We start from the raw sequence: 20,438 nt of genomic DNA on the forward strand, positions 1-20,438 counted from the left end.
AAGGCATCGTAACATACAATTCTTCTGCCACTAGTCCAGTTATTCTTTTATGATGAAGAAGTCACTTTTAAATAACCATTATTTCCACTATAAATTTAAGCAAATCTTCTTTTGTTTGTATTATATTTGTTTACCATATTGTATACACACCCTGCTTGCTTAAACTTGCCCATGTGACTACTCCACAGGAACTTTCTTTAGAAGTTTTAAAGCCTCTGACTTCTTAAAGTATTAATGGGATTTGCCAAAGTTGTAGTATCCGAATACTTGACTAGATACAGTAGCAGGACAACAGCTTGTTCACATAGCTCCTCCAGCAGGCATTTTTTCATTAGACTATGCTATTTACTTGAAGTACCAAAGAATTAAAGGAAAATGTATTTGAGTTTATTCGGAATGTAACAAGACCAGACATCTCACATGGTTTACCTTAAGGTCCAAATATTAGAAAAGTATGTTCACCCTTTGGGAGAGTTTAGGTCCTAAAGATTAGTCTGAACCTAAATGGCTTTTGCCTTTTTCTTTGTGTTCCAGTGTCATAATTCTGGAAGTTTACAGTTTGTATCTTTTAATATGTAGGTGATTTGTGCTCTTATCTTCAGTTATTAATACAAATTTGATTTGATGTTTTACTGTTATTTTAAGAATAAAGTTGAGCTGTTTAATACTTTTATGAAAATTACTCTCTCAAATGATTTTTTAAAACAAAAACTCAGAAGTAAACATACACCTAATAACTATAAAAAAAACATGAAATAAACATGATTACTGTTTGGTTGGGGTTTTTGTTGTGTGTGTGTATGTGGTACTGGGATGAACCCAGGGCCTCACACATAGTAGGCAAACTTCTATCACCAAGCTCCATCCCAGCTCTTTTAATTTTTTTAATGAGATAAATCTTAACAAGTTGGTCAGCATAAGGTCTTACTAAATTGCTCAGACTGGCCTGGAACTAGCTATCTTCCTGCCTTAGCCTCCCAACTAGCTGGATTACACATGTCCATTCATTGTGCGGAGTTTTGTTGATTTTTAGTTTCTCTCTCTCTCTTGCGTGTACACTTTTTTTTTTTTTTTTTTTTTAATTTGTTTGCAGTGCTGAGGATTGAACCCAGGACTTAGAGCATACAAGACAAGCCCTTTACCACTGAGCTGCATCCCCAGCCCTCAAATTTAAATGTTTTTAAAAATTGTCAATATTCTTGCTATTTTTTTTTCATTCAGAGGAATAGGTTAAAAATTTTAAAGTAGTCTGTCACAGTAAAGAATAGTGAATTCTGGTCTTTGCCCAATATATTATGTACATTAACTTAGTTATTAAATAGTAACTCAATATTGACACTATTCAACAACAAAGTATATCTTTCAAAATTAATTCACATTTGGTCCAGCACAGTGCTGCATACCTGTAATCTCAGCAACTCAGGAGATTGAGACAGGAGTCATAAAATGAGAAATAAAGGACTGGGAATGTAGCTCATTGGTAGAGCACCCAAGTTCAATCCCCAATAAAACTCCTTCCCCCACATACACAAAATCACATTTTTGCCAAACATTATTGTTCAAGGATAAGAAATATTTGTCTCTAACAATTGTCTTCTTTTATATGAGTCTTTCTCTTTTTTCATTATGTTTCTTTGAGTTTGGAATATAGTTATGAGATGTTTAAATATTTAAATACTTTGTCAAAAAAACAGTAATAATGCACTGTTTCATATATTAATGACTATTACAAACAGAATCACCATTTTCACTATTAGGATCTTTTGATCTTTTTGCTTTATGAAATAGTGTTCCCTAGATGGTACCTATTCCCTTTTGCCATATGCAGTGTGAATCTTAAAACAGGGCTCTAAAAGACCCTATTAAGCAATCTTTTTTAGAGCAGATTGATACATACAAACAAAAGGAAATCTTGTGTCAATTAAGCCATCCTAGTCTAGTTGTTTAAGTACTTAACTTATAAATAGAAAATTAGATGAGGCTATGGCTTAGTGGTTAAGCACCCCTGGGTTCAATCCCCAATACCCACCCCCGCAAAAACAAAACAAAACAAATAATAGGAAACTGAATTCCAGTCTTATTTTGCATATAAATTTGAACAAGACACAATCTCTCTGAAACTTAGTTTCTCCTTTTACAAAGCACAGAAAGGCCTGCATTCCACTTGAATCAGATATTCAAGTAAAAATGTATGCACAAATATAGCTAATGGTCTCAAATGGAGATAAAGAAAAACTAACCATAGGAGATTAAGTGAACTTTGCATAGAGTTAATCAGTACCCACTATAGGTAACCAGTCTTTATGTGAACTGATCCCAGACTGAAATTGTATACAAACCTTTTGGATTGGTTTTAAGTAAGCTTTTCCTTATGTATTAATCTGTTTTTCCTATGTGGCTGTTTTGTGCCACAGAAGACACAGTCCTTAATTTTTTGCTTCTCAAAGTGTTGTATTTAGTTAAATTTAGTTCAGTTCAATAAGTTTTTATTAATTACCTTAAAGGGAGAACTATTACCTCTGCCCCAAATCCCCAGAAGTAGGCATATGTACATACTCCATACTTCAGGAAATTATCAGTAGCCCACAGAGTCACCAATGTTCAAAATTAGAAAGACTGAGGGAGCTCAACACTGCTAAAACTTCTAGCACTTCAAGGAATGCATTCCTCCACTTACATGAGTAAAAGCATATTGTAAAGAAATTTAAATCAGTGTTTTTTAGGTAGTGATCTCTTAAGAGCCAAGTGGATATAGTCATGATGAATTTTTTACTAATATCAGAAGACAAGTTACTGAAGGACTTTTTAATTTGAAAATCAATAATTATTTTTGCCTAAAGTAATTTTTAGTATATATTCCAATGCTTAGAACTAATGTTAAATGATGTTTTAGATCCTAGAGTGGTTTACAATTTATAGTTCTCTCCTTTTCTTTGGTTCTTTTTTTTGTTTTCTTAATTGTCAAAACATTGCTAATTACCTTCAGTCTGTGAATCTATGATTTTCATGATCATGAAATCCTGAGCCTTGAGAATGGAAAGGGTCTTCAGGAAGTCTAATCACTGGTTCCAAAGCTCTTAGAAACTTTCCCCTTAACAGGACCTTTGCAGCTGCTCCAGGTGTTCTGAGATTTCACACATTCAGAAATCTCTGATGGTAGCCTTCACCATTTTTCTGAGACCTGGTCAGATACTGCATTTCTCAGTGAAATTAAGTACCTTTTTTCACTTCCATATTCCACTCCTCCTAATCTCCTGACCTTTTTCATGTTTCATTCCCTTATTTTGTGTGGTCTGTCTTTTCATTTCATCTAGTACTCTTTCACTGTTTCACCTGAAAACCCTCACTCCAGTATAAGTGGCCCTACCACTTCAACTGTTGGCAGAATGCTTTCCTCACCTTATCCTCATAAATTCAGAGGTGTACTATCACTGAAGCCCTCTCTAGTGGCCATGCACATTCTTTCACTGTCTGAGCTGTGAAAGAGATTGGTGTCCCCTTAGTCTCCCATTTCTATTCATAGACCTTGTTCTTCCATACTTGAGAGAAAGCTGCTGCCCCTTGGAGCTTTTTGTCATTCATTTCTGTAACCAGTGATCTCTCACTGTTGATTTTGCAGATAGGCAACCCATCTGCACTTCTTTACTGTCATTCTCAGGTGATAGGTAGCCATTTTAATGAGCTTTCTCCTCCTTTTCCCTTACCCCATCTTTTCTGTGAGACTTTGTTTCAGTATTCATCTGCCTTTCCTTTGCTTTAGCCTTTTCCTAATTACTACAGCCTAAAAACATGCTCAAATCCCTCCTATCCAAAAGAGAATCTTCTAGTTTCATTCTAGCTATTTCCAACCTCTCTTCTCTCTTTTGCACTGAAATTTCTTTTTCTTTTAATTGTTCTATTAGTTATACATGACAGCAGAATGCATTTTGACTCACTGTACACAAATGGAGTACAACTTTTCATTTCTCTGGTTGTACATGATGTAGAGTCACATCATTCATGCAATCATACATGTACATAGGATAATGATGTCGGTCTCATTCACCATCTTTCCCACCTCCTGCCCCCTCCCCACCACTCCTTTCCCTCTGCACAATCTAAAGTTCCTCCATTCTTCCTTTATCCCACCTCTCCCCCTCCCCTGCATTTAAATTTCTTAAAAGAGTAATTTAGAACTTACTATCATTTTTCCTCATCTCTCAGTCCATTAGTATTTGCTTTTCACATGCTAAAACAATATTCTCTTAGGTCACCAGAGAAGGCTAGTGAATGTGTTTAGCCTTTATCTGACTGGTTCTTTCTGCCAGGACTCATAATGTTCATCATGTCCTCTTTAAAACTCCCTCTTCTTCAAAGGCTGTACTCTACTAACATTCTTCCTCTTATTCATTTGTGATCTCCTTTTCCTGTTCCCTAAATATCCCTCAGGTTTCTTCTGAAGAATACTGCTCTTTCTGCTCTTTAACCTGGGTAACTGATCTACACTTCATCATGTCTCTGACACAAACTGATGTAATTAGCTTCAGGTACACATTAGATTGCTTGGTAGATACTTTTATTTAGATGTATGTCCCACATCCTTTCAGTATGTCATTTTCCCTCGTTGTTGGATCACATCTTCTTTCTGTGTTCTCTGTTTTGGTTGGTGGAAACACTCTGCCATGTTTTATATTCAATCACCATGTCCTAGGAATTTTTTTGCCTAAATATTTCTCAAACCCATCTTCTTCTCTCCATCTTAACTACCTGCCACCACCTATGCATCCTCTTCTATGCCAGCTACCTGTCTCAGTTTATTGTAAGGTTTTCACAACAGTCTTCTAATTATTTTTTCTGTCTTAAGTTTTTTCTTCTCAAATCCATTCTTTGCAAAACTGTTCGAGTTACGTAAATAGTGAATCTGAATAGGTCAGCTCCCTTGTTTAGAACCTATTAATGGCTACCCAAAGTTCCTAAATAAGGCATACATATCCTTTTGTGATCCAGCCAGCCTGTCCTGAACTCAGTTTAGTTTAGCAGTACTAAAGTGCATCTCACTCCTAATAAGCACACTCTTTCCTTTCTTTAGCCTGTCCTGAACTCATAGTTTAGTTTAGCAGTACTAAAGTGCATCTCACTCCTAATAAGCACACTCTTTCTCATCTTTGTGCCTTTCTCATGTTATTCCATCTGCTTGAAATGACTCGTTTGTGTCCTGAATTAATTCCTTCTTACGACTCAATTTAGGTATCATCTAAGAGTGTTTCTCAGGTCTTGTCACCACACCCCCCAAGCAATTTTAGCAATATGTAATGCTCTACTAATAATAATTTATATGTAGCTCTGTCAGTGATGCATGTTAGTGGGTAGCTATGTTTGTATGAATATCTTTCCCATTACACTTGTGATCTTGAATCCAAAGATTGGGTCATTGTTATAGTGTCGAGTACAGTGTTGGTCACATGCAATCCCAATCCCTTCATTTTACAGAAAGGAAGTTGAGACCCAGGTTATAAATCTCCTAAAGGGTTAATTCAAAATAAAAGCAGCTTGATTTCTCTAAAATTGGCTTGGAAAAGAATTTAAGAAGGCATATACATAAATACACTGTTGGTGTCTACTGTGGTTTGCCTCCAAAACTGTGAGAAATAAATTTATCTTCTTTATAAGATACTCAGTGTGGTATTCTGTTATAGTAGGTGAGTTGACTAAGACAATGTCATAAGAAGCATTAGCTCTTTTTGTTTTTCTTGCTGTGCTGGAGATTAAACCCAGGACCTTGATCATACTAGGCAAGTGTTCTACTGCAGAGCTATAGCCCCAGCTTAAAACATTAGTTCCTAAGTGTTTTCTTATTCAAGTGAAATATAATTAGAAAAGCAAATAATGATCATAGAGGATTTTATGAGGGGAGTGATCCTGGGGATGGAACCCAGTGGGACTTTACCATTGAAAACTACATCCCCACACAGTTTCTTGTTCAATTGCCAAGGCTACCCTTGAACTTGTGATCTTCCTGCCTTAGCCTCCCAAGTTGCTGGTATTACAGGAATGCACCACCACACCCAGCTCCATAAAGTATTGATGAGGTGAAATAATGGAGGACTTGACTTGATTGTCTCCAATCAATGGAGCTAATTTCTAACATTCTGAAGCACCATAATTAAATGTCAGGTATTTTACAATTATTCTTTTAAAATAATGCTTCTTCATTTTAAGTTGTAGTGTTCATTAAACCTTTCTTTAAAATTATTGACTACTCTTAATTCCCCAGATTCTTACCAGGAATTAAGTTCTATTAAGTTCTACTTCCAACTTTTTTACCTGTTTGTATTTTTCTCCTCTTCTTTGTTTTCCTCCTAATTATCATCAGCGAAACTTTACCTTCTCACATGCATTGAAGGAACTGGGCCAGGCACTATTTATGTATTGCAAAGAAGACTCTGTGGCTTAGGTTTTTTTCTGATGGTGGAGTAAGATGTTTATGCAAAGTGTCAATAGAAACAATTATCTTAACAGGATGGCACAGCCAATTTTCCTTAGAAATGTCCTGATTTCCTGTTTAGGTTATCCAGAGGTCAGGTAGGGATTTCTCTTTGCAGTCCCATAGTGCTGATTCACATTATATAAGGATTGTAGGACTTCGGTCACAATCATTTAATTCCAGTGGTGCATTTATCTTCACAAGGAAAATTTTTCCTGTTTTTATTTAGTTTTCCTTTTTGTGTTCTATTGCTATAACCTGTAGTAAGGATGTGTTACCAGTAGCTATTTGCCAATAGCTGCTTCTTAATTAGACTGCATCTTAAAAGTTCATCTGTTGCCAACTTGGAAGTTCACATGGATACCTGCAGTAGTAAGAATGTTGCAGTGTTGTCACTGGCACCTTGTCTAGGAAATCTCTTTACCGATTGAGCATTCAGGGAAGCATCAGCCTCAAAGTAGACCTTGCCTGCATGCTGTGAACTCCTGCTGTAGTCAATCAGTTTCAGTGTGGTTTGATAACTGCCCCCCCATATTTAATTATGCCTTGAGGTTGTGGAAAGACATTTGTCTGTTGAAACAGACTAAGTAGCAAGTGTTCTGACATGTTTTTTGAGCAAATTATTATATCTGACAAAAGGTAATTACATATACAATCAGGTTAGAAGTAAATGGATAATTAGGAGTTAATAAATAAGTGCCTTTTAGATTCAAGAAAAACTAAATACATATTTTTAATTGTTTGAGTAATATAGTAAAATCTATCATATGATTTGAAAGAAAGAATTGACTGAGGATGCAAGCCCCCTTAAATACAAGTACTCAATACAGTATTATAATTTTCTTTCTCTTTGACCTGAGTTTCTTTTTAAAGAGGAAATGACAAGATACCTTTTGTTTCTAAAGTATTTAGTTTTAATTTTAGTAGAGCTTTTTTCTTTCTTCAAATCCACAGCCAGCATTAATGGCAAATTTTGAATATTATTCGACTTACTAAAATTTTAGAATCAAACATGTGACTAATTTTATTGAAGATTAAGTTAACTGAGCTATTAAATTCTCCAAACTTTCATTTTCTTTATTTTATTTTATTTTATTTTATTTTATTTTATTTTATTTATTTATTTTTTTTTACAGAAGAAATAAGCTTTAATAGATTTTCCTTTGCAAGGGACCGTGTAGCTAAGTGTCAGAGTTACCTGCACACAGGTCTTTCTGATGCCTCAAATGAAAACTTAATCAATGCATTCTACTATTTTCTTTACTTTCACATAGAATTGGAAAAAAAAAATTATCCTAAATGCTTGAAGGCCAATGTCAAGATCTTAGCTGGGAGGTGTAGGGAGGAATTGGTGAATATCCACGTAGATTTCAACAATTTGAAAAAAACTAGTATTCCCTCCCCCTTGTTTTTCTTAATAGTTGCTCTAATAAAGGAATACATAAAGTAAATCCCAGCTTAGTTTAGCTTGTTTCGTTAAAGCATCTGCCATATCCTGGAATATAGACATATCAGCATACAGATTTTTTTCATTGACTAATCCATATTGTCTTCATTTGTTGCTTAAAGTTCTTCCAAAGTCTATTCATACAGGCAGACCTTATTTCTTCATAGCTCCAATGAAACAAAATGAGTCATCAGGGAAACTGAAAGTCTAGTGAACACCTCTCCTCATGAGTTTCAGGGTTTGATTTTCTTAGGAATGGAAGTCTTTGAGCCTCATTGGTGAAGTCATTTCATAACTACTTATTATGTAAGTATAGCAGATGATGTAACAAATCTGGACAGAAAATTAAATGTATGACCCAGGAATGTTTATTTAACATGTTTGATGGCAGCATCACTAAATTATAGAAGGTAATCTTAGGAGCAGAACTTTGAACTCAAAGATATACTAATAATTTACATGTAAAGTAAATAATAACATAGCCATATTATTAGTATGTAAAAAATGAGTTCTGTGCAGACTTATGAAATTATGTTCTAAGGTAACATATATAGTTCATCTCAACATTTAGTTGGTGCTTAGTATATACCAGGTGGTGGGTCAAACGTGAAGATTGCATATTAAGCAAAACAAAGTCATCATCCTTAAAGCATTTACAAAGTATGTTACAGGAGGAAAAGACACTTCAGCCATTGGGATATTGGAAGAGCATGGATTTGGATAGCCATGACTCATTAAAACTGAAAAATGAATTACCAATACTTGATTATTAATGGGTAGAGAAACTAACCCCTGAAAAATGAAGTGGTAGAGTATATCATGAAAAATACTGTGATAGCAATATGTGGAAGGTTCTGTGAGGACACAGAGAAGGAGCAGCTTACCCAAACAAGGTGGTGCTTGGAGAGTTGTTTGCAGACAGAAGTTTTATGGAATAAGTAAAAGTTACCTAGTTGAAGGCGGAGAGGAAGAGGACTCCACATACAGGAGAAGAAAATGAGCAACATCATGGGGGGCAATCATGGTTGTAAGAGAATGGAGAACGGAGAGTAGTTCTTTGTTTAGAAGCTTGAATTATGAGACAGGAAAGGAAGCCAAAAAGTTGACTTGAGTAAAATGCAAGATAGCATTGCATATCATATTTAGGAACTTGATCTTGTAAGAATTGAGAAGTCATCAAAACCATCAAATTATTTGACTGATTTTTGCTGTGCTGGGGATCAAAGACTTTAAGCAAGTGAGTGTTATGATCAAATTTGTGTTTGGCTGGATCTCTCTGGCTTAGTTTGGAAGTGGTAGATCCTGGGGTATTAGAAGAGAGAGGCAGAGGGATGTAGGCAATACCAAACACTCCAGAAGAAATATCATATCTAAACTAGAACAGTAGTAGCAGTAGGAATGGATGGAAAGTAGGAAGAAAGTGAATTTAAGAAATATTTAGGGGGTTAAGTTGGCACAATGGGGCAATAATTTCTATCTACAAGAATTGTGAAAGAGGAGGCAAAACAGACTCAATCTAGGTTTCTATGGGTAATTAGGCAAGTGCTACTAACTCATGTGTGGCCTGCTTTACGATATCAGGAAGCTGACTAGATACACTTATGACTAGAGAAAAACAGGTGTGTGTGTGAATGTGTGTGAGAGAGAGAAAGAGAGAGAGAGAGAACTTAATTATATTCAAGTATTTGAAGTAAATTTACCTGAGGAAACTATGTGAAATGTTCTTGTATTGGATAGATGTTTTTTGTTGTTTTTCAGAAATGGAGGGAAAAAACTTAAGAATTTATTAACATCTTTCTGCATTCTTAAAACAGTTCTTTTTTAAGAATGTTTTTTAAGTTCTTTAAAAAAACTTCTGTCAAATATCTGTTTTTGGGGTTTAAATGTATAATACGAATATTTTAAACCTCAATTGTTAGAAGATGTTTAAAACTCAACTACCTTGGGTAGAAGGTGGCATAAAGTAAACTCCCATTTGATAGCTATAAAATAATAAATCCAAAATCAGAAAATAAGCTTAGTAGAGAGATTGAGACAATCTTCATAACTAAAAAGGAGTTAAACATGGTTACTTTTGAGAATGTGAAGAGGAGAGCAGTGAACTGCTGGTTTCATGATATGTCCCATTTGTTAACTGTATATTCTTTTGATAGAATTAATTTTAACAAAGTTCATACATACGTATCCATACACCATTTTAGTGATAATAGTTATCAAATTTGTTTAAATACAGCAAATATGAATATGAATTAAACTGATTAAGTAAATTCCACTATTTGCCTCCCCTTCTCCCAAATTCCAAACCCACCTAGTAGTTATCTAGGACTACCATATAGCTGAGGATCAGAAATGCTTGAAGAACATTCTACCTCTGCCATATGCAGTTCATCTGAGTAAAGTGACTTGAGGGCACCAGCGCCTTTCACCAGCCTCTTTAGCATGAAGTGCTCCAAGCTCACTCCTAGTCCTCACAGAGGAAAAGTGGCAAGACTGACTGAGTGTAGACGTGGCAAATGGGGCATTTGAAGAAGGCAGACTTGAGTGAAAATGTATCAGAGATCCAGAAGGTAGCACGAGGAAAATTAAAACCTGAAGGCAAGAAAGGGAGGTGGCCAAAGGCGCATTATTGTTTTGCTTTTTTATGTAGTTTTGACCAGACTTTTTCTGGCTGATACTTAAAATTATCTTCTGTGCTCTAAGTGGAGTTTTCTGATTGTGGTTTCACATAGTGGTAAAGGAAGGAAAAGACAAGTGCTTTAAATATCATGGAACCAAGCATGGTGGTACATGCCTATAGTCTCCGTGATTCTGGAGGGTAAGGCAAGAGGATCTCAAGTTTGAGACCAGCCTCAGCAACTTAGCAAGACCCTCTCTCAAAAATTTAAAAAAAAAAAAAAAAATTATGGAGCTCATCATTTGATTCCATCATCTGTTTAGAAAAAGGACTTCTGCTTTTTCTCCAATGTTGCTAATTTAGTAAGACCTATTTTTCCTGAATTCCCAGTGGTAGCTAATTAGGAATTGTTGGAAGGACAAGTATTATTCCTGAAAACTGTACTGGGTTTAGAATCTTTGTTGTTGTTTAAACCTCTGGAGCACTATAGGAAGCTTTGCTTCAGCTTTGTTTTTTGGTGGCAAAGGAAAACTGATCTCCTCGTTTACTTTTGGAATCTGCAAAGCAACCCTGAGGTCCCAGGTGGATTTAGTGTTTGGAAAAGGGAACTTGGGGGACTAAGGTTGACCCTGTGCTCCCAGGTCACTGTTCACGTTTACAAAAGCAAACCTAGTATCCCCAATTGCTTTTCTCTTGAGGTTGGCTTAATTTTATTTATCTTCTGTCTTGGGTCACTGCCCCTGAGGTGCTTCAAAAGCAAAATCCAAAAGACCCAAAACAAAGAAAGCTAAACCAGATTCAAGGAAAAAATGACCTGGTGCTGTGGATTCATTTTTACAAAGGCAAAAAGCCACTTCAAGAGTTCCATAGAATGGTTTTAAATCTGCCTAGATTCATTGTGTCATTTGCACAAAGTGATTTCATCAGGTCTGAGACCCCAAGTTTCTTGGGTGTGGTTTGGGACTGAGTCCCTAGGATGGGAAGCTGTCAGCAAGCTAAATGGGTTGACACAGACGGATTCCTCAGTAATTCAACTATTTTGAGCCTATAAATGGGACCACCCATGCAACCACTTCTCCCCTTAAGCTGCTCTTTTTGTTTTCTGAGCACACAGGGAGCACTGAGGAAATGAAACTTATAGCTCATTTATAAATATTGGTATAAGTCTACTTAATGTTATCAGATTAGTTATGAAGGGTATTTCTGAATTCTTGGTGGGAAAAAAAGGATAATAATTTCAGATAATCTTACAAATCGTGATGAGATAGAACTGAGGCACATTATTTTGCTATTCATTTTTATATGATCCATACTTTGCTTACTTCCCAAAAGGATTTAAGATGGAATTATTTTACTCAACTATTGGAACAAACCTGTTTATAGAACTTAATACCAATTTTCATTATAATATACCTGACTTTATCCTTTAATAAGTAATTATAAAATTGCTTTTGGATAATCTGGGGAGATTTTTGTTTTTGTTCATGTTTGATCTACATCTTTGAATTTCAGGTATATGTGTTAACTAATAAATTCATCTGTTGAAACATCATGTCTTACTGTTTATTTACAAGACTGAAGGAGATTTTGTGTGATTAATAACAAATGTATTATTTGTGCCTTGCCATCTGAAGGAAGCAAAACTCAAATAGAGGTGAGATTTCCATAATTGAGGTCTTAAAATTAAAAAAAAAACCAGCATATCCTGTGAAACCTGACCAATTGTGAGATGCAGTCCTCAAATGACAGTAATATGGAGTGAAGCTGAATGTCAGTGGTTGTACCTGACGGCTCCCGAGTTTCCTCTTCCCTTCCCATCATTGCTCTGATGCTGGAGCAATTAGGTTCTTTTCTTATGATTTTTTTATTGGTGCATTATAATTGGGCATAATAGTGGTCTTTGTTGTTACATATTGGTCTATGTACATAACATAATTTGGTCAGTTTCATTCCCCATTTCTCCCCTTTCCCTTCCTTCCTCCCTTCCCCTGGCCTCCTTCCTCTTCTCCAGTGGTCTCCCTTTTACTTTCAGTCATTCTTTTTAGGCTGTCATAATCAAAAACCAGGGTTTGTGCTTCTCAGTCAGAACAGGAATGGGGAGAAACCTAAGGAAATAGGCTTAACCCCTAAAATTGGCCCGATGTAATGTCAAGTGGGACCCAGGAATAAAGTCCTGGTTTTGTGTTGTGCCCTTCTTTCAACAGAACTGTATTTTAAAAAGTAGAAAATGACCTTATAATTGTCATGGATCAAAGATACTGTTCAGAAATATTAGTGGTGCTTTCTCTTGAAAGATTGTTTTACTCAATTTTTAGATATAGTGCAAAATTAATATGAAGGAAGCTACCCTCTTTATTAATACTCTACCCCCATTGAAAACCTGGGAGAGGGGAGGGAAGTCAGTTTGCCTGTAGGCCAGTATAAACCAAGGCAATTTGTAGTGTGCACTCTTTTTCTTCTAACTCATGAAGCTTAAGTAAAAAACTCCTCAGTAAACTTGGAATAGTAGTCTGTTATCATCTATCAGTTCTTTCTTGAATATCTACTGAGTGGTTTCATTGTGCTGAACACACTTTGAGTTTGCCTGCCAGCTTGGTGAAGTTTTTTTTCTCTATACTCCTTCCAGCAGTTTTGTGCATTTGAAAAATCCTTATGCACGTGGAAATGAGAAATCAGAATAAAAGGTTAGCATGCTTGCTGGCCCCATTCCTCTCTATCTGCATCCATTTATCCTTTGGGACCTAGACATGAAGTGGTGCTCAAGTGTTCAGCCTTTAGATTTAGTGAAAGCCAGGCTCAGTGGCACACACCTGTAATCCCAGTAGTTTGGGAGCCTGAAGAAGGAGACTCCCAGGCTGGGTTTAATCCCCAGCACCGCAAAAAAAAAAAAAAAAAAAAAAAGAAGAAGAAGGAGAATCCCAAGTTCGAAGCCAGCCTGGACAATTTATTAAGACCCTGTCTTAAAACAAAAGATAAAAGGACTGGAGATGTAGCTCAGTGGTAAAGCAACCTCGACTTAATCCCCAGTACAAGAAAAGAGAAGAACCCAACAAAGACTGAGAATGATGAGCAAACAATCAGCGGTTTCTTTCTTGCTCTATATTAAATTAAGAGTAGCTTCCTCATGTCTTATTATGACTTTATACTAGGATTTTCTGTGAATAGTGTCTTTTTAAAAATAACTTCATGTTAACATCAAAATATTACCTTATTTTTTGTTTTGGTTTGGTTTTGGTTTCATCTTTTTGTGGACTGAATTCAGGGATACTTTACCACTGAGCTACATTCAACCCTTCTTATTTTTTATTTTGAGATGGGGTCTTGCTAAGTTGCTTAGGTACTGGCTGAATTGCTGAGACTAACCTCAAACATGCAATCCTCCTGCCTCAGGCTCCCAAGTAGCTGAGATTACAGGTGTGTGCCACTATGCCCAGCTTGTATCTTGTTTACTGCATCCCCACTTAATAATATAAGCTGCTTGGGGAAAGGGATATTGTCTGATTTCAATACTGTATGTCTGGTACCTAGCATAATGTCTGATATGTCACAGGTAAGCAGTCAAATTTGTTGAATGATTAAATGAACTGTATCTTGATGTTTAGACATTTAATCCACATTGTCAATACTCTGCTTCAACTTTAATGTGCAGATTTCTATAGATACATCTACACATCAATTATGTACAATATAGTACTTTTTGTAAAGTACTAATATAAATGTGAAAGCACATAGATTTGTCTAAATGTGGGCAGGTAGGTTAAGTTTTGTGATTCTTGTAGTTTCTAGAGATTTGCATATGATATCTGGCCATATGTTAAAATGATAGGTGTAGTGTTTATCTAGGAAATTCTGTTTTTGTGTTATAGAAGAAACAGTACTGTATTCGTAGGTGGAATTGGTGTAGGTTTTTAATTCATTAAGTAGACTCCTCCTTTCCACCTGGGTGTAGAAAAACCTGGGAAGAAAAAGAACTTTATTTAAGAGTCCTTCCTCTTCTACATCTCAAAGGTAAGGTCACATTGCTAATGCCTTTTGGAAAGAAAGGGAAATACAGCCAGTATATTAAGTGATTACTTTCTGCTGACTGTGTACATGATCACATACACTTGTGCAAACACATACATAAACTGAGAGGAATCCTTCAGAATGAGACTTTTACTGATGACTTGAGGAGTGTTCATTATTTAAATGTATTTTAATATGTGAATATATAAATTTTTAAACTATAGTATTAAGAAATGTTTATTGTAGAGTATTATGAAAATAAGTTACCCATAATGCCACCATATGAATAACTACCATTCTTAACATTTTTTAAGTCTTTTTTTTTTTTTTTAATATGGGTTCTCACTAAATTGATGAGGCTGACCTTGAACTCAAGATCCTCCCTGCCTCAGATGTGCGCTGCTAAGCCCAGCATTTCTTTTAGTTGTTTTTTATGTTTTTTGTAATTAAGTAGCAACATATATCATAAACATCTTCCCAAGTAATTTGAAATTCTATGTAAATAATAATCACATGCTATTAAATTCATCATGCAGATGTACCTCACTACTTAACCACTCTTAATACGGGGATTTAGGGTGTTTTCAGTTTTTTGATAACCAAATAACATTTTTGAGTTTATCATCTTTGTGCATAAATTTTTGTTTACCTTTATTATTGTTTCCTGAAGTTACATTCCTTTAGAAGTACAATTACTGAGTCAGAGAATGGCCATTTTTATAAGGTGCTTAGACACTTGGAGAACTTCCAGAGAAGTTATATCAATTATATTCTCACCATCTGAGTGTATGAAAGTAACTTTTTCTCTCCTTGTGAAAAAAAGGAAAAGTATTTACCAATAAACAACAGTCAAAATTTACATACAAGTTTCCCTTTTTCAGACAGTTCATAAGTGTTGTTTCAGTATAGTTTTGTACCAGTTTCAACTTCTAGTATGGCCTAGAATTTTATCTTGTCTGAAAGTAGAGTGGCTTTTAGTAGTTAATATTTTTTGTACCACTTTTTATCTTTTGCAAGAGCCTCTATTGAAAGTTGTAAATTGGATGGAAAAATAGTCAAACAAGTCCCTTACCTTCCTAAAGAAAAAGTAGTTTCTTCTAACCTTTATTTAATCGCCCTAGAAGTTTCATCCTTCTCAGAGTCAGTAGGTCAGTTTATGTATTCTGCAAGTAAATCCAAATGCTGCCTTCATTTGAAAGTTAAACCAGTATACTCCTAACTTATACAATGAGTTTTAAAAAAAGAATATAACAACTAAAGGAAGTAGTAAGTAAAGCATTTAGCTTTCTGAAACAATTCAGATAGGGATAGGAAGTTGGTTTTAAATGGCTTAAAGGGGATTAGGGTTTTAAAGTTGGATAAGGAGTTTGGTGCTTTGGGTTAGGCATGGCATTGCTTTTAAAAGATTACTTCCATATTTGACAATGATTCTAACTGGAGTTTGTAAAGCAAACAGTCAATTTTAAGACACTACGGAAAACAAGAGGGTTTCTTTTTTGTTTTTGTTTGTTTATACAAAATGATTGCCTAAAGTTAACAGACCGAATCCCAAGCCCTCATTTCATCATAATACTGAAGATCTATCACCAGGGTGAATCCAGCAGAGGTTCTTTAATGCACTTAGTTGAGATTATCTGAACTTTTGGTTTAAATTACTTTAGAAAAGTCTAGGTGCAAACAACTTCTTTGAAAGGTAAACATATCTTTAAGGAAAAGGGTTCTTTAAATTTCTTTGTACAGTTAGTCGCATCAACCCCTATTAATTAAACTCGAGTACTTCCTGAACAATGAACAAATTCTTGAAACGTTAGCACATGCGTTAATATAATTCACAGAACAATGAAAGTTTTCATTTATAGTTATTTGAAAATGAAGCATTTATTAGAAAAGCAACTATTGACAGTTCTAGTAATTTCAAAGTAAAAAGATAATGTACTATTTTAATTATAAAATACAGTTAATGAAGTTTTAAAAATGAATTTCCTTATTCCATTCCATCTAAGAAGCAAGTCATGTTAAAATGGACCAAGAATAGCATAGACTTAATTTGTGTATGGGTAAATAATTAAAAGTCGACATAACATTTCCCATATTTTCCTCAGCTTCTTGACCTGTTTATGGTTTGGGATTGGTCTACTTACCTAGCTGATTATGGACAACCAGCTTCAAAGTACCTTCGGGTGAATCCGAACACAGCCCTTACTCTTTTGGAGAAGTGAGTATATTCTTAAAACATTTTTGTATAGCCTTTTAACAGATTTTGATTCAATGACAAAATGAAGAACTAGAAATTTTTATGAAAAGAGAAATGTCTAGCTGGAGCTTTTAAAAGCTCACACCTTTTTAATGATTAAAAAATAAGCCTCTTTCTTATCCTTCAGAATTGTAATTACATACACAATTGCTGTTTGTATGAATGTGAACAAAACATTTTTAAGCCTGAATTCCAGGCTTAATAGACCTGACAAATGTTTATTGGGGACTGGGTGTGTGGTTAATGGTAGAACCTTTACTAGCATTTTCCAGGTCCATGTTTAACCCCAGCACACCAAAAAAAAATTACTGCAGAAATAAATGACAAGTGAATCTATCAAAAATAAAAACTAAGTGAATCTATCAAAAATAAAAACTAATCAGGTACAGTGGTGTGCACCTGCAGTTCTAGCTACTTGACTGAGGCAGGAGAATTGCATAAGCTGGAGAGTTCAAGACCATCCTAAGGCAACATAGCAAGACTCCGTTTCTAAAAAAAAAAAAAAAAGACGACAACAAAAAACTACATATCTCAGGAAAAAAGGTACTTGTAAAACATGTACAGGAATTAGAATGTTTGCCATTCGGCCGTCTAAATCATGGTTTCTTTGCATAGAGAGAAATGTGTGATTTGAAAAAATAATATTGCCAGGTGTAGTAGCATATGCTTGTAATCCCAGCCACTAGGGAAGCTGAGGCAGGAGAGCGTAAGTTCCGTGTCAGCCTGGAAAACTTAGTAAGACCCTTACTCAAAAAAATAAAAAGAGGTAGGGATGTAACTTAGAGTGCCCCTGGGATCAATCCCCAGTACTTCCAAAAAAAAAAAGATAGAAAATAATATTGTCAAAACTGAGGTCACAATTTAATGGTATATGTACATCTTTGTCCAGCTAAACACAAATTAAGGTGTTTTTTCTTCTCATTATGTGGCAGTCTGTCTTCACTTAATTATATTTCATTTTATATATCATTATTAAAATCTTAAATTTTTTAATTAAAATTATATATTATTTCCCCACAGATATATTTCACAATATCTGTGGTGTATTTGATTTAAGGAATTGTTTAAAATAAACAGATTTATAATGTCATGAAACACCACTAAGGCAAAAACATTGCTGTTTTAAATTTTCTAATGCACTTTTTCCTTTTACCTTGTCTTGCTATGAATGTGGTTTAGAGTTCACACAGGACATTTTTGCATACTTTATAGAATGATATTAGAAAATAGTATATTTAAACTTAACATATTTTAGATTTACATCCTAATGCAAAAATACCACTTCATATAAAATGTAAAAAAAGGCATTTGTGTGTGTGTGTGTGTGGTTTCTATATCTGTAAGTACATTTCTTCAAAGTATATTTTTTAAGCATAGGATTAGTGTGAGGTAATTCAGAGCTTGCTGAGATATTTTACTTGTGATAGTATAGCTTTAAATTTCCTTCTACTAACCTTATTCATTCATATTGGTTTCTAGGATGAAGGATACTAGCAAAAAGAACAATATATTTGCTCAATTCAGGAAGAATGATCGAGACAAACAGAAGTTGATAGAGACAGTTGTGAAACAGCTAAGAAGTTTGGTGAATGGTATGTCCCAGCACACATAGATTTCACATTGTTTATACTCAGTGACACTAATCTGTGACTGAGCATTGATCTCTAACAAGCACAGGTCATGATATAATAATTTGTTTACAGAATTCAAAAAATACAGTAGAGAAAATATACTAATGAGGGCTTAAATAAGAAATAGTTATAAATATCATTTGTATGGATTTTTAAAAATTGAATACTATTTTATATATGAAAAATGTGATTAATTTTTTCAGTGTTGGGGGAATAGGTAAAACTGTAATATATAAATTATCAAAAATTGTATATAAAACTGATTGCAAATGCATTAGAAAAATGTATGCCTCTACTTAACAAGTTTTTTTTTTTTTCTTATTTAAACTTGTGACCTTTGTGTTTTTTCTTCAGTATATGGTTTTGGAATGCAATCATATCTAATGTGGGAATATTTCACTGTCATTTTCTGACTATTTTCATCTTGATGTGATTTAAGTAGACTAAGCTTTTCATTCTGCTGATTCTGAGGGGAAAATACACAAATCTTTAAAGTATCCTGAAATCAAACTTAGTAAAGAATGTGAATTATGTTCTACTTGGGTGCTTTAATTCAATCCTTCTGAATATGAAGGCAAGTTTGGATTTTCTAAAGATGTAGTGTTGTTTCTGTTCATCAGAGTTAATATTTCTATTTATTTGTAGTTGATTCCATTCTAGAATTGGTTTGGTTTGGTTTAAATTAAAAGATAGGACAGTTAACTGGGGTTAACCACATTAGGTGCAGCTTGAAACTAGGATAGATATGTTTTTTTCTACACACAGAAATGAGCACAGGGGTCAGGTTACTTTAAATAGCAAATCTCAGTACTGTATCTTCACTGTGCAAACAGACCAAATCAACTGAACTCTGGAAACAAAACAACTGTACATTTTCCTTTGTGTAAGTCACTGATATCCAAATAGTAGTGTAAATCTGCTCCTTATTTTTCTCTTGGTTGTATTTATGCTGAATACTTGCTTTGCATTTTTGGTATTTATACCTGTAAGAAACTATACCTGACTGTAAAATAAGTGTCAAGAACTATATTTACATCTCTTGATTTTGTGGTGAAATATTAAAAAGATTGAACAAGTTGTTGAAAATGCATTGTGATTTTGTCTATTCCATTTTACAGATTTAAAACTGCCTCCTTCAGGCAAAACTATAAATCAAGTAAAAAATTGTAAGAAACTGTACCTGACTCTGTAAGATGTGTCAAGAACTGTTTACAATTCTTGATTTTGTGATGAAATATTAAAAGTTTGAGCATATCTTTTAAAAGGACTTGCAGAAAGGAATATTATTCATTAATTATTGGAATGGAAGTGGAACCAAAACAAAACAAAAACATTTGTTCCCCTGACCATCTTTTATCATAAAGTATTTCACATTTAAAATATATTATACGAAAAACATGGTAAATTCTTAAGGCACAATAAAATCTGGACATTTGGATAACAGCTAGCATACTCTGAAGACTATGGAATGCGGCTACCCCTGGCTGCCTTACCCAGCCCTCCAGGGTACTTCGGAAGCCTCCCCCATTTTGTCTCTGGAGTCCAGGGATTCGGACAGAGGAGAGATGCTGTCTCCGCCGCCTGTAGCAGACGGGTGTGGCTACTCTTTTCTCTTCCCAATAATCGAAGCACCGACCCTGCGCTCCTCCCCACCCACAAACCCGTCATGCCACGCCATGCCCCAGGTTGCAATGTAGGGACAAGGACGTGTGAGTCCGTTTGGAGCCCTCGGATGGGACACAAAACCCCAGATACAACCACGTAGATTGACGGGATCGTTGGTCAGACTTAGGAGAGGGAGGGAAGGAAAAGGAGAGAATTCGGTCCTTCAAACACAAAGCGCAAGATGTGTTTCGCAGGCTTTGAATGTCTTTGTGAATCTTGGCCGCGGTGAAACTACAGTCTCTTCAAGGATCCTGAAGTGGCGGATCAGAGAACCGGGAGCGGTTCGAGGTCGGAGAATCGGGGCCCTAGCTAGTCCTTCTGGGCTCTGGGGAATGCCAACTCCGGCATCGACGCCACAG

General features: G+C 35.2%; 1 protein-coding gene across 5 annotated transcripts in view; it reads left to right on the plus strand.

Annotated features, from left to right (window-relative positions):
* Exoc6 (exocyst complex component 6) overlaps window positions 1-19,491 on the plus strand; it is a 185,457-nt gene extending 165,966 nt beyond the window's left edge. For all 5 annotated transcript variants that reach the window (XM_047553573.1, XM_047553576.1, XM_047553578.1 and 2 more), the window contains 2 exons: window positions 16,632-16,744; window positions 18,263-19,491. In XM_047553573.1, the coding sequence (XP_047409529.1) occupies window positions 16,632-16,744; window positions 18,263-18,395 (246 nt within the window). In that variant the 3' untranslated portion in view covers window positions 18,396-19,491. The remainder of the gene's footprint in view (window positions 1-16,631; window positions 16,745-18,262) is intronic.
* The last annotated feature ends 947 nt before the right edge of the window (window positions 19,492-20,438 follow it).

Source organism: Sciurus carolinensis, chromosome 5 (assembly GCF_902686445.1).
Source record: "Sciurus carolinensis chromosome 5, mSciCar1.2, whole genome shotgun sequence".
Taxonomy (NCBI): domain Eukaryota; kingdom Metazoa; phylum Chordata; class Mammalia; order Rodentia; family Sciuridae; genus Sciurus; species Sciurus carolinensis.